We start from the raw sequence: 12,500 nt of genomic DNA on the forward strand, positions 1-12,500 counted from the left end.
GTGTGTGTCTGTTTGTGTGTTTACGTGCGCGTGTACGTGTATACATCTGTGTGTGCGTGTGTGCGTGTGTGCGTGTGTGTGTGTGTGTTTGTCTAGGGGGAGGGGGAGAACCTAGGGGGGTAGGTTGAGAGAAGTTGTGTCGTGTCCCATAGAGATGCTCGCACTGTCGAGCATCTCATTGACTACATTGACTCCGCCAGGCGCTCACATACAGACGCAGTGGTGTTGGAGACTAGACCTTTTTTCTTTTATGGAAATCATAAATGACTGTAAATGACGCGTTATCTCATTTATAATTATAATATTAACACGAAATCATAATACCGGCAAATAACTGTAAAAAGTGATTTGCTCCGGGTTTGTGCGCGCCAGGGTTACTTCAACGTGGACCTGTTGCGTGTTTGCTTCAGTAGCCGAGTCTGCTGGGCTGTGAACTGGACTTCACTGGACTAACTTGCGTCAGTGACTTGTGGAATCTAGCGGGATCTGATGGTTTAACGCGGTTTAACCACCGCAGCGCAGCCTGCCTGTTCACCTCCGAGTGCGGGGCAACAACACCGGATGATGTCTTATCATCTTAAATGACTTTTTCTCCCCTTTACTCTCGCTTTTAAAAACAACTTTCCCAGCGTATCCCGTCGCTGATTCCAACATGACATGGTTCAATTTGCCAGGTCGGGAATTGATTGACTTGTAGGGCTATTTGAGTGTGCGTGGACATGGACCAGCCGCAACCTTCAGTGGTTTAAGCAGCGCTCGCCCGGGGAGCTACGATGCGGGCTCTGGGAGCCTTCCTTCAGTCCTGCCTCGTCCTGCTGATCCGGGCCGATCACTGGAGGCTCAAGGACTCCGCCAACTGCGAGCTGAATAGGAAAGTGAGTAGACAAAAAAAAGAGAGACATCCACACCTGGACTGTGTTGTCGTTTATCACTGCGCAACACTCCGTTTAGAAGTTGGCATTGTTGGTTGCTTTTTGCTATTTATTTATTATTTATAGGGTGAATATTTATGCCCATGGTTATTTAATATCAGCTTATTAAGTAAGCTTCATTAACGACTGGTCTCGGCAGGTAGGCCTATTTGGTGAATGTGAATTTTTGGTATAAGGCGATTCTTCATGTGTTTTTGACCAGGTCTGACCACATCTCAAGCCAGGCCTACCGCTGTCATCAAGTGTATAACATTCTTATGATTAGGCCTAAGTATTATCAGGGTCATGAAACAATCTTTGAATATTAGATATCTTTCTCTTCGTTTTTTTCATTATGGCGACAAAATCAGGCTTGAGACGCTATTTGAGACAACTAATTCATTTGACCAAATCCTCTCCGAAATCCAAACTAACTTTTGGGTGGAATATGTGTTTGTGTCTTTCCGTAGACACTGGCATTATTGGCTGTGTTGTTGTTGACACTTGCGTCATAAGGGCCCTATTAATCGGTCATTACCAGTCAGTTAGCAGACTGACCAATAAACATCCATTCGAAAAATTGGCACTGGGGTGCACAGGTTATTGGGTGCCAGACGGGCCTGTTGCAGCTTTCACGCTGTTTGTTAATTCCAACAGTGGGTAACATAAGCCGACAGAACGTAAGATTTGTATGTCCTATGCCTGCCTTTAAATAAAAACATGTATTTACCACGGTCGATGAACCACTGAATTATTAACCTATTCTGGATAAGCCCCTAGAAGTTAAAGGGCAACGCCAAAAGTTCTGTCAATTGAGCGGTTCTATTCTGTGTTCACCAAGGTGCGTTCAGAAGGGACGTTCGCTGGGTTAGCATTTGCATTATCCGCTCCCAGTCACTTGCAAGGTTACAGTATGACCCATTCATGTGAGGGGAATTCACTTTTATCATCGTTCGAAAGATTTAAAATGTGTTCCGAATATTGCAATGATATTATCAGCTGCTTCTGGCGACTTTTAAGTTCCCACTGGGTATCTTTGAAAGTAATTAAAAGTGAACCCCTTACATGACAGGGAGCTAGGCTATTTATACCCAGCGCGTCACTGGGAGAGCAAATGCCAAGCAAACTCATCTTCTGGATGCCCAATGATGAATTCTTGGTTTAAAAAACTTGTCTGAATCGGAGTAAGACAAGCAAACGCCAATTTACACATGTATCTGCATATTCCTTTAATGTCATTTCAATGATGAACTTTTAAAATATCAAATTTCATTCAACACAAATATTATCTTCTGCTTGCCGCCACACATCTTTCCTCCATCAACTCCCCTCGCCGACTCCTCCATGTCTCGCGCCATGGTTCCCTAACATCCTCCTCTCTTTCCCCAGCAAGCCGACCTCAACTCCTTCCTCTGGACCATCAAGCGTGACCCCCCCTCCTACTTCTACGGCACCATCCACGTGCCCTACACCCGCGTGTGGGACTTCATCCCCGAGAACTCCAAGCAGGCCTTCCAGGAGAGCAACATTGTGTACTTTGAGCTGGACCTCACCGACCCCTACACCGTCTCGGCTCTGACCAGCTGTCAGCTGCTGCCGCAGGGGGAGAACCTTCAGGACGTCCTGCCCCGGGACATCTACCGGCGTCTCAAGAGGCACCTGGAGTACGTGAAGCTCATGATGCCCTCATGGATGACGCCGGACCAGCGGGGAAAGGGCCTGTACGCCGACTACCTGTTCAACGCCATCGCGGGCAACTGGGAGCGCAAGCGGCCCGTGTGGGTGATGCTGATGGTGAACTCGCTGACGGAGGCCGACATCAAGACGCGGGGCGTGCCCGTGCTGGACCTCTACCTGGCCCAGGAGGCGGAGAGGATGAGGAAGAAGACGGGCGCGGTGGAGAAGGTGGAGGAGCAATGCCACCCACTCAACGGACTCAATTTCTCACAGGTGGGTGTCCATTTATAAAATAATAAAACTGCATGAAGATGCCAGGCCAGGTGTTTAGCAGACAGTAACCTGCTGTGAATCTGGATCCGTGTGTGTGTGTGGGGTTTTGTGGTTTTCTGCTGGTTGGTGTTGGTTTAGGTGTGTATTCAAGGTCTTTCCAGCGACACTGGTGTCTTCTATGGTGCTCCAGCCACACTGGTTAAAAAAGAAAAGAAAAATATATGTACCATATATGTGCCAGTTCAACCTCCCACTCGTTCTCACCCTGAGGTTTTCAAGCCTCTGAGCGACCAGGCCCAAAACAAACAGCGGGCATTCCAGTCAAGTGGGTTTTGGAAAGATGTCATGAAACACAGTGTTTTTGAATAGAAATTCGTTCATGAAAATCTGTACTTTTCGGTGGGTCTGACAAGCAGTTGGCCTAGGGTCTGATCTCTGCTTAGTGCTGTCCTAGATAAACATGGGGTTTTGGCAAGATCGTTAGATGTAGTGCTGGCAGTGGCCTTTTTAAACATTTAAATGGGATTTGAACACGACCAAAGTGTAGTTTGAACTGTTTTTACCGTCCAGGTGACATCCCATCATTTGCTTTAGAACTCCAATGGCGTTGTTACGCCCTGCTTTCTATGAGAGGGATGATTTACCTTTCTTCATACCGGCTATACCCTTCTTTACTGATAAAATACAGGAACATTTGTATAGAAGATTGAACATTTTTATCACTTAGTAAAATTAGAGGGAAATGTGAAAAAATATTATTTCAAGAGAAGGTGAGAAACTTTGATATCTTAGTCCTGAGTAGCTGACAACTTTCAGCCTCCACTATTTGGCTATGTGGATGAAGGAAATTGAGCCAAATATTTGGATTCGATTTATGTTTCGCACCTGGTTTAGTGTTTGACTTTCTCTTTCATCAACAGCCTGTTCTAAGACTTCATTCCCCATGCCAGGCAGGTACTCTCCAACAGACCCGATGCAGAATTGATCTAAAAAACAGGTCTGATTCTAATTAAACTCAGACGTAATAGGTCGACTGATCAATACTTAACAGGCCCGCCTGGTACGCATGCATTTTCCCCGCGAACAGAGGCCCATGGTTCTATTCCCCTTTCTGTTTCCCTCTGCTAGCTGATCCCTCCGCTGAGTGGAGCAGGAGAGAGCGGTGTGGTGGTGGAGTAATCAGCTGTACAAACACTCAATCGTGCTTCTACACTGGGAAACTGCACAACCCCACCCCCCATCCCAAAAAAAATGGATCCTAATGACTCAAAAGAGAGAGAGGGACCTTGTTCCTCAGACTTTAAATCCCTGTATCGCTCGGCCCTTGAGCCAGGCAGACCTTTTTCGCAAATTACCCCCGGCGCTGGTTTCAAAGGCCTGCTGTCGCTATGAAATCATGTCATGTATTATTGTGGAATTACTGATCCTGCTGGCCGGTAGCTGAAGAGGAGGGGGGGATTACACTTGACCATTTACGCTTACCCCTCGAAGCTTTAAATTGTTGTTATTATAAAGCTCCTCCACCCAAAACAGCACTCCGGTCTGGCTAGCTTGCAGCTTTTTCTCCTTATCCCCCCCCCCCGCCCCTTCTCGTTCGATAGTAGAGGTGTTGTGGACCCGGTTGGCACAGGATATACCGTGTTTACACACAAATGTTGAAATAGTGTTGCTGTGCACTTGCCAGTGGCTGCCGATTCAGACTTTGATTAGTGTACGTGCATATTCTAGTATTTTTTGGGGTTAAATACCGATGGCGATATTAAGGGGGCATACACGGTAAACGAGAAGTCAAAGACCTACCTTCAAATTAATTATGTGTGAAAGAGCCCACCACTTCAATGTGTTAAAGAATCTTTTCCCTCAAAGCATCTTTGTTGAACCACGGCAAACCACTGGAAACCAGGCCGACCTCCACTATCTAACCTCCCCTGTGATCGACCAAAGACCCAATGGAGCCGTTGAGTGCTTCTCGGACGGACACTAAGTACCGCCTCTGACATCTATCTAAAAAAAACGTGTGGAAGTGTCTATTGATGTGTCTAGACCGAACCACGGCGCTCAGTTCAGAGTCCCCCTTTTTCTTTATAGGCTCATTTAAAGGGTGGCATTCAAACCAGAGAACCTCTTTTTACTCGGGGGGGGGGGGGGGGGGGGGGGGGGGCTCCATTGCCATGCCGGAAAGGCATGGCTGCACCTCATTCTAACCCCCTCCTCCCTTCCCCTTTCTCTCTTTGACAAGCCGGCTCAGCCTGCCCCATTACACTAAGTGAGCTGGGTTTGAAGACCACAATGGCTTCACGGAGGACTGCTTTTCTCTGTCTCTGGTTGTTTGAAAAAGGGGAGAGAAAAAAAAAAGGAAAAAAGCCTACGATGAGTACATTCCACTCTTTAATGGAGCGGACTTGCTAATGACAGCGTTGTGTCGTTTTTTTCTCTATTTTTTTCTTTCTTTCCTCCCATCATTGGGAGTAATGGTGCGTGGGGAGGTGATGAATGCTGGGGTTTCTGTGGAGCTTTGCGATGCGGGAAGAGGACGGAATGTTTGGATAGGGAGAGAGAGAGAGGAGAGAGACAGACAGAGAGAGAGAGAGAGAGAGAGAGAGAATGAGAGAGAGAGAGAGAGAGAGAGAGAGAGAGAGAGCGAGAGAGAGACAGAGAGAGACAGAGAGAGAGAGAGATGAGATGGAGAAGGTAGGGTTGAGATCGGTGAAGCTACTCATCCCCAGGAAGGGAGGACTGGCAGTGACACTGTTTTGCATTTAAGGGATCATGAAGTCACTGTGTGTGTGTGTGTGTGTGTGTGCGTGTGTGTGTGTGTGTGTGTGTGTGTTGGATGGGGGTAGGGGGGGTATTGTTAGGTTTCATGAACTTAGAAGCAGTGGGGCGATTCCTGTTCAATCATGGAAAGTTTACACTAAGTCTAAACTATCGGTCGTATGTTAAACAGAGGGTCGTATGGCGAACCTACAGGAGGTCTCATGTTAAAGATATCGAATCCCATGGATATCAATGTCTACATGATAAGAGGTAACAATAGTATCTTTTTCTCACGATTATTCAGTTTGTAATGATACCAAAGGACATTTCCTACCACTCTCGTATGCTGGGCCACTTGTACTGATCCAGCACTGGGAAACTGGCCAATGTCTTCATTCACTTTGTCGGCTGTTTCCTTTGCCTTTTTTCTCCCTGGTCACACAGACCCAGGAGGACTCTCTGAGAACATATTGAGCGTGACAGATCCTGTCAGAATGCGTGAACATCTTTCCCTGCCGTTGCCATCACAGTAATGACCGCCGAATGTGTCGGTTACGTAAACTCTGCAAGAGTGGAGGTTTGAAAGTTGGAAGGGAAAGTACGATGGCTGTCCTTATTTTCCTCTCGCCGGGAATACAGCCACTGTCCTGGGCCGATCTATAGGCACTGTTCTGGGCCTATCTATAGGCACTCTCCTGGGCCTATCTATAGGCACTGTCCTGGGCCTATCTATGGGCACTCTCCTGGGCCTATCGATAGGCACTGTTCTGGGCCTATCTATAGGCACTCTCCTGGGCCTATCTATAGGCACTGTCCTAGGCCTATAGGCACCGTCTTGGGCCAATCTATAGGCACTGTTCTAGGCTTATAGGCACTCTACTGGGCCTATCTATAGGCACTGTTCTAGGCTTATAGGCACTGAACTGGTCCTATCTATATGCACTGTCCTTGGCCTATAGCCACCGTCCTGGGACTATAGGCACTGTCCTGGGCCTATAGGCCGGCACTGTCATAGGCCTTTAGGCACTGTTCTAGGCCTATATAAACTGTTCTGGGCCTATAGGCACTGTTCTGGGCCTATATAAACTTTCCTTGGTCTATACGCACTGTTCTGGGCCTATAATTGTAATGTCATCACACAGGCATTAATTCAATTAGATCCTATTTTACCCGCTGGAAAAGGATAGATGTTTTTTGAATATGTTTTTCCACGCCACAGACTTGGCCGCCGCTGAGAGCACGCTGAACATAGTGGTGGAGAATGGGAGTCTGTAAAGGCTCAATGTGGTCACAAACGAGAGCAGGTGCTGATATATGTATTTTTTACTGCATCGTTCTATCAGAAGGAATTTTACCAAACTTAATATTTGTCCTTGATTTAAATAGGACTTGTTGAAGTGCCTTCTTTTTATACATTGCTCTTGACATAGGTTTACATTATTGCCGGATAAAAAGGGCCTTGGCACTAGAACCGATATCCTTTCATAAATCAATAATTTAATTGAATGTAAGCCGTGGTATAATGGGACATTAAAGAGTGATTTTTGGTGTTAAGTAAGACCCTCTAATACAATGTTAGTATGAACTTTTCGGTATGCCTATTCCCTGGAAAATATGATTTGTCTGGTTCCAGACCGCTCTATTTCTATCTGCTATTTGTTATGGATTGATTAGAGGGTCCGGAAATAAAGGAACGTTGAGTTTTATTCTTCCCTATAATAATAATGCAGTTTGTGTAGATCAGCCACTGAGTTAAAGTCAGTCCAAGATAATGTAGAGAGTATAATACAGAAATACCTTGTAAAGCCATTGAGCCAAAATATTTTATTTATTCTCTCATTAATGTTTCTTCCCTATGTTACCTGTGTGTGTGTGTCAGCATCTCTAACATTGTCTTTCATGGCGTCGCATGCACCTTTGCATCCCTTTTGGCTGCCGGACCCATTTAAACGGTTAGCCCTCCCACAGTGCCACTGAATTGATATTATGTGGATTTAATGGTGTTGCTCTGGGATGTCTCCAGGGGCCAAACTATAGGTTTGTTTCTTCTCCACATTCAGAGCCTAGTAGGGACTCTGATAGCAGTGCCTGGTTTCCATCTCTCTGTTGACCAAACAGACCAAGCCGCCCATATTAGATGTCGGGCATTCCCCCAGGCACTTCCTGTGCATCCGACCAGATAGGTTATAGTCTAGGGTCTAGTGATCCGTTAGATCCTAGACTATAAGTTGATAACCTTTGAATGATTGGGATTACTTTGTGTATCTGAATGTCTTCATTGTATCTTGTTGACCGTGGAACCCGTCTGTTTCCGTTGCACCACAGCTCCTGTGTCTTGTGTGTTGTTAACCCGGCTACATCTTTTAGGTCTCATCAGCGAGTGGGACCTTTTTCCATTCATCTTAACAGCCCGGTATTTTATTTGACAGCGAAGTTGACTGGGCAGGAAATACCGCAATAACCATAAAAAAAAGTCCCTTCAAACACTTTCCATTCATACATGCGCAATAAATTTGATTGTTAAAAAGGAAGTCGTCAAAAGAATAATACTTTAACAAGGTTTCCTTGATAAAGGTTAAATGTTGTACACTTAAAGGGCCGGATATATAACTGTAATCAGTCGAGTTCCATCAGGTTGGCTTAACATAATACACCGAAATGTAATCAAGCATTAAGGAACAACAAAATAACTACAAAAATGGATGAGAGTCGTCCAAGTGCCGAGGGGTGGACGACCCCCCACAGCGCTGAGGATGTCACGCTCTCACAGGCTAACCCTGGGCCCCCGGGCAGGCTAACTTTAGAATACACCTCCACCAGAGATCTAACTGTCTGTCTCTCACCAACTGCTCTAGCTCTTTAAAACATGGGCAGTCTAGGAAGCCTTGTTGTGTGTGCGTGTGTGTGTGTGTGTGTGTGTGTGTGTGTGTGTGTGTGTGTGTGTGTGTGCGTGTGTGCGTGTGTGTGCGTGTGTGTGCATGTGTGTGTCAGTGGAATAGAGAATGTGGCTGTTGTCCCTGCAGTCATCGGATACTAATATTATATATTTTCTTCAAAAAGTAACTCTCTGGCCAAGTCACTAGCTAGTCACTTCGGAAAAAAGTCGGATCCCCTACTTTCCCTGATATGTCAGTGTCTATTTTAAAGTTGACCAGCGCCAGTTGTTTGAAGTGACAAAACCTTCCCAGACTGCCACTACTGCCACTTTCATTGAATACCTGTGACTCAATGCTTTGCACCACTCCATTTCTCCAGCCACTTCAAAAGGATATTACAGCACCTGGCCTGAAAACAGACCTTTCTGGTGGCGTCGACGTCTTCACAGTACAGTAGAGAACAAAGAGTTGTCTGGACACATATATAGACCGTGACGTGGCCTACGTTCACAGGAGCCGTGTTGTTAAGCAGGGATGTCTCTGTCTCTTGTCCAGATATATTGGAGACAGCACGACAGGGCCTTGTTGTGTGCAGTGCTCAGGCATCGGGGTCTGAGACCGGTACGATCCAGCTTTGAATTGGATTGAAGAGGATTTTGAACGACGAAAGGAGAGGATGGAAGGTTATACTATTGAGAGTCTTGGATTTGAGTTGTGAGAACTCAGATCTTTTCACAGTTTAACGCAACCTTTACACCAAGTTCCTTAGCCTCTCTATACAAACACACAATGAAGTTATTTAGTTTGATACTGAGGGCTGCGGTCTTCTTAATTTACAGTCAAAGTGCAAAGCAAACAAGAACAGGTGCAATTGTCCCGCCACACAGAAGATGGGATATTTAGCAGAAACGCCTTTTCCGATTTGAATCGAACATTGAGCCTTTTCCCATGAGTAATAAACCCCCTATGTGGCCCTAAACTCTCAGGACAGACGTATGGCATTTGGGGATAAAGCCCCTGGCTCCCTCGCCAGTCACATGCTAATCGGCTCCTGATTGGCCGTAGCTTAGTAACGACCCCCCTCCCGCCCCCGCCATGCACGACAAAACCCAGCACATGATGGGCAGCCAACACATTGTAATGAGAATCGTAATGACTATTAATGAGCATACATTAGCTTTAAGGAGGCACCACAGTGACACTGCAGTGTTGGTTTGGCCATAAACACTGCTGTGTTATGGGATTGATGCTAACTGCAAAGACGACTCAAAGCTACAATTCTCTCAGCTCCGTGCACGTACCACTGAGCTAATGATCAGTTAAGCTAACTGTTGGATTCGCGTGTGGAAAACTGTGTGCTCAAGTGAACGAGGCAGTTGGAAGGCAGCAGTGCCTAGAATATCTCAAATTTAATCTTCATGCGTATTTACAGAGCAATCTTTTTCGCTCAAATGGTGATGTGACATACACGTTATTGTTAATGAGAGATAAAGAAAATGACTGGTATTTAATTGTAATTAGTTTGACGCCAGTGCTAAGTTTAAGTTTAATTCGGTGTGCTTTTAGGATGCATTTCAGTCACTTCCAAGATCAAGTTTCTTTTTTAAATGGGAGTATTTTTTGTGTTCATGTATTTTGGTTGGTTCTTTTTCTTTGCCTTTATAGTCCATTCTATATCAAAGCATGCAGGCTTTCATCATAATCTACAAAGTTTATACGTAATATTGTTCTTGACACACCCACCCACAACCATGTACACTGGTATCATTTCAAACATTGCATGGGGCTTGTCATCACCGTGGCATTACAGATTATTTAGTATATTTCAATAGACAAACACATTTTACAAGAACACAAACCCACAGAAACGCAGGAACCTGCTAGCCTCGTCAAATTGAGTGAAAGAGATTCAATGCTTTCGAGCCTTTCTGATGCGATTGTTCCGGAATCTCACATGTGCTCACCACATACGTCTGTTGGCGGTTTTCCTGTGATATGTTGACACGAAACAGAGATTTGTGAGCGCTATCTTCACAGTTGCTTGGATGACTAACATAAATGTTTCCGAAACATGGATCGACATTTCTTCCGCTCAAGAGATGAGTTTCAAATTAACGTGCCACGTTTTTAGTTTTTTCTCTCCTCAGCTGTGACAACCCCCCCCACACACACACACACCCCTCCCCACCCCCTCCCACACACACACACACACGCACACACACACACACACTCATCAGTTTGGAACCTAAAGTCTTCTTCATGTTGCGTTTGTACTAAGAAAAGTTCTAGACAAGGGCTTCCACTGTATTCCTCCAATACAAAATTAAGTACTATGTAGGTATTGACAGACTGGCAATCTTTTATGACCGCTGGCTACGTTTTCAGTAGTGGTGGCCAGCAAATCCCGGCCAAAAGCTATTTTCTGCCAGCACATCTAATTCTTCATGACACATGTTTTTGACACAATAGATACCCCCATAGCCAAGTTGAGTAACGTTTATTTATGCAGATCTCAAAGTCAGTTACATTTCTGAAGGCCTTCGTTGGCCCCGGGTTTAGCATCGGAAAGTGAAGCTAGAACGATTACGGGCACCGTGAGGTCAAAAACAGTTGTCTTTTACAGAGGGAATGTAATCCGTATACATGGGCAAAATATGTTTCTACCGTGCCTTTTAAAATGAGCATGTCATCCTGGATAATCTGTGACGACTACACGATAGGCCTACAATTTTTACTTCAAAAAAAATGCTACCAAACCGTTTTAGGTCTGGCATTAATCATGCTAGTTAAGTTCTGAGCGCGACATAGCCCCCAGCTCTAGCGGCCTGCGGTGGTCACTCTCGAGATAAGATCGCATTGGCTGGGACTTGGTGGTGACTAATAGTGGGCGGGTCTTGGATGAGTGACAGATCTTGGTCCGGACACCACTGGGAATGTGATGGTCGGATGCTCAGACTTGTTTTTTGCAATCGTAGAAGACGAAAGAGAGTGAGGGAAAGAGACAGAGAGAGAGAGATCGAGAGAGAGAGAGCTGTACTTCATAGTCATACTCATAGCATACACACAATAGTGAACGTGTGTGCATGCTTTTGATACATGCAAAGATTAGCCTATAATGACAACAATTGATTGCCTTTTAGAATCTTTTCGTTTATCTTGCAGTTTCTTTCACATTTGTCATGGTTGAGTTATGTCAGCTGCAATAATTCTGCAATTCATGATTAGTTAGTAGTTGAGTATTTTATGTGAGCTTAACCAAAGTGTGGACCATATATGCCTTACTACTTATTACTGCTATACTGCTGCAATGGTGCGTCAGGCATTTCCATCCTTTACGTGTAATTTTTAATTGCTAGGTAAGGCATAGCAAGTCCTCACTTAAGATGAGCTCACATAAAATGCTCTGATGATGAATTGCAGCATTATTTGTGTGTTTATAAAGCATTCTTAACACATTGTAAACAATGTTTAAATGATTAACTTACGCTTTAAACGTTATTTAACGTACCATTATCAAAGATCTGCAGGAATAGCTTAATAATGAGTATTAATCTGTGAACAATCCTTTATAAATTAGCAATTCACTATTAACTACTTAATCCTTAAAAGTTGCAGTTGTTCCAAAGGGCTACGAGCCATTGTAATGTGATGTTTGTTTGTTTTTAAACGTGCTGTCTGCAGATGCCAGTAAACACGCTTGCGTTTTGTGTACCCATCTATAAACATCTTGTTTGTGTATGTGGTCAGGGATCTTTTTCTTTCCTTCCCTCTCTCCTTCCGCTCTTCTCCCGTCTCCTTCATTGCCACGAGTATCTATCTCTGTCCATTTGTCTGCGTGTCCTCTGTCTTCTGTCTAAATATATGTCTTTTTCCCGTATCTGGTTGAGTATAATGCTTATTTCGGCCCTAAGCGCAGCGTGTACATATCGCAGAGCCTAAGAGTTTACAGTAAATGTTAAACGCAACAAGTGGTTACAACTAGACCAGGACTGCACAGTCACTGAAA

General features: G+C 44.9%; 1 protein-coding gene across 1 annotated transcript in view; it reads left to right on the forward strand.

The window, feature by feature from the left end:
* Nucleotides 1-201: 201 nt before the first annotated feature.
* trabd2a (TraB domain containing 2A) overlaps nucleotides 202-12,500 on the forward strand; it is a 50,711-nt gene continuing 38,412 nt past the window's right edge. The window contains exons 1-2 of the mRNA XM_079735524.1: nucleotides 202-875; nucleotides 2,301-2,861. Of these exons, the coding sequence (XP_079591650.1) occupies nucleotides 774-875; nucleotides 2,301-2,861 (663 nt within the window). The 5' untranslated portion in view covers nucleotides 202-773. The remainder of the gene's footprint in view (nucleotides 876-2,300; nucleotides 2,862-12,500) is intronic.

The sequence above is a fragment of the Pollachius pollachius genome, assembly GCF_949987615.1.
Source record: "Pollachius pollachius genome assembly, chromosome: 4".
In the NCBI taxonomy this organism is placed as follows: Eukaryota; Metazoa; Chordata; class Actinopteri; order Gadiformes; family Gadidae; genus Pollachius; species Pollachius pollachius.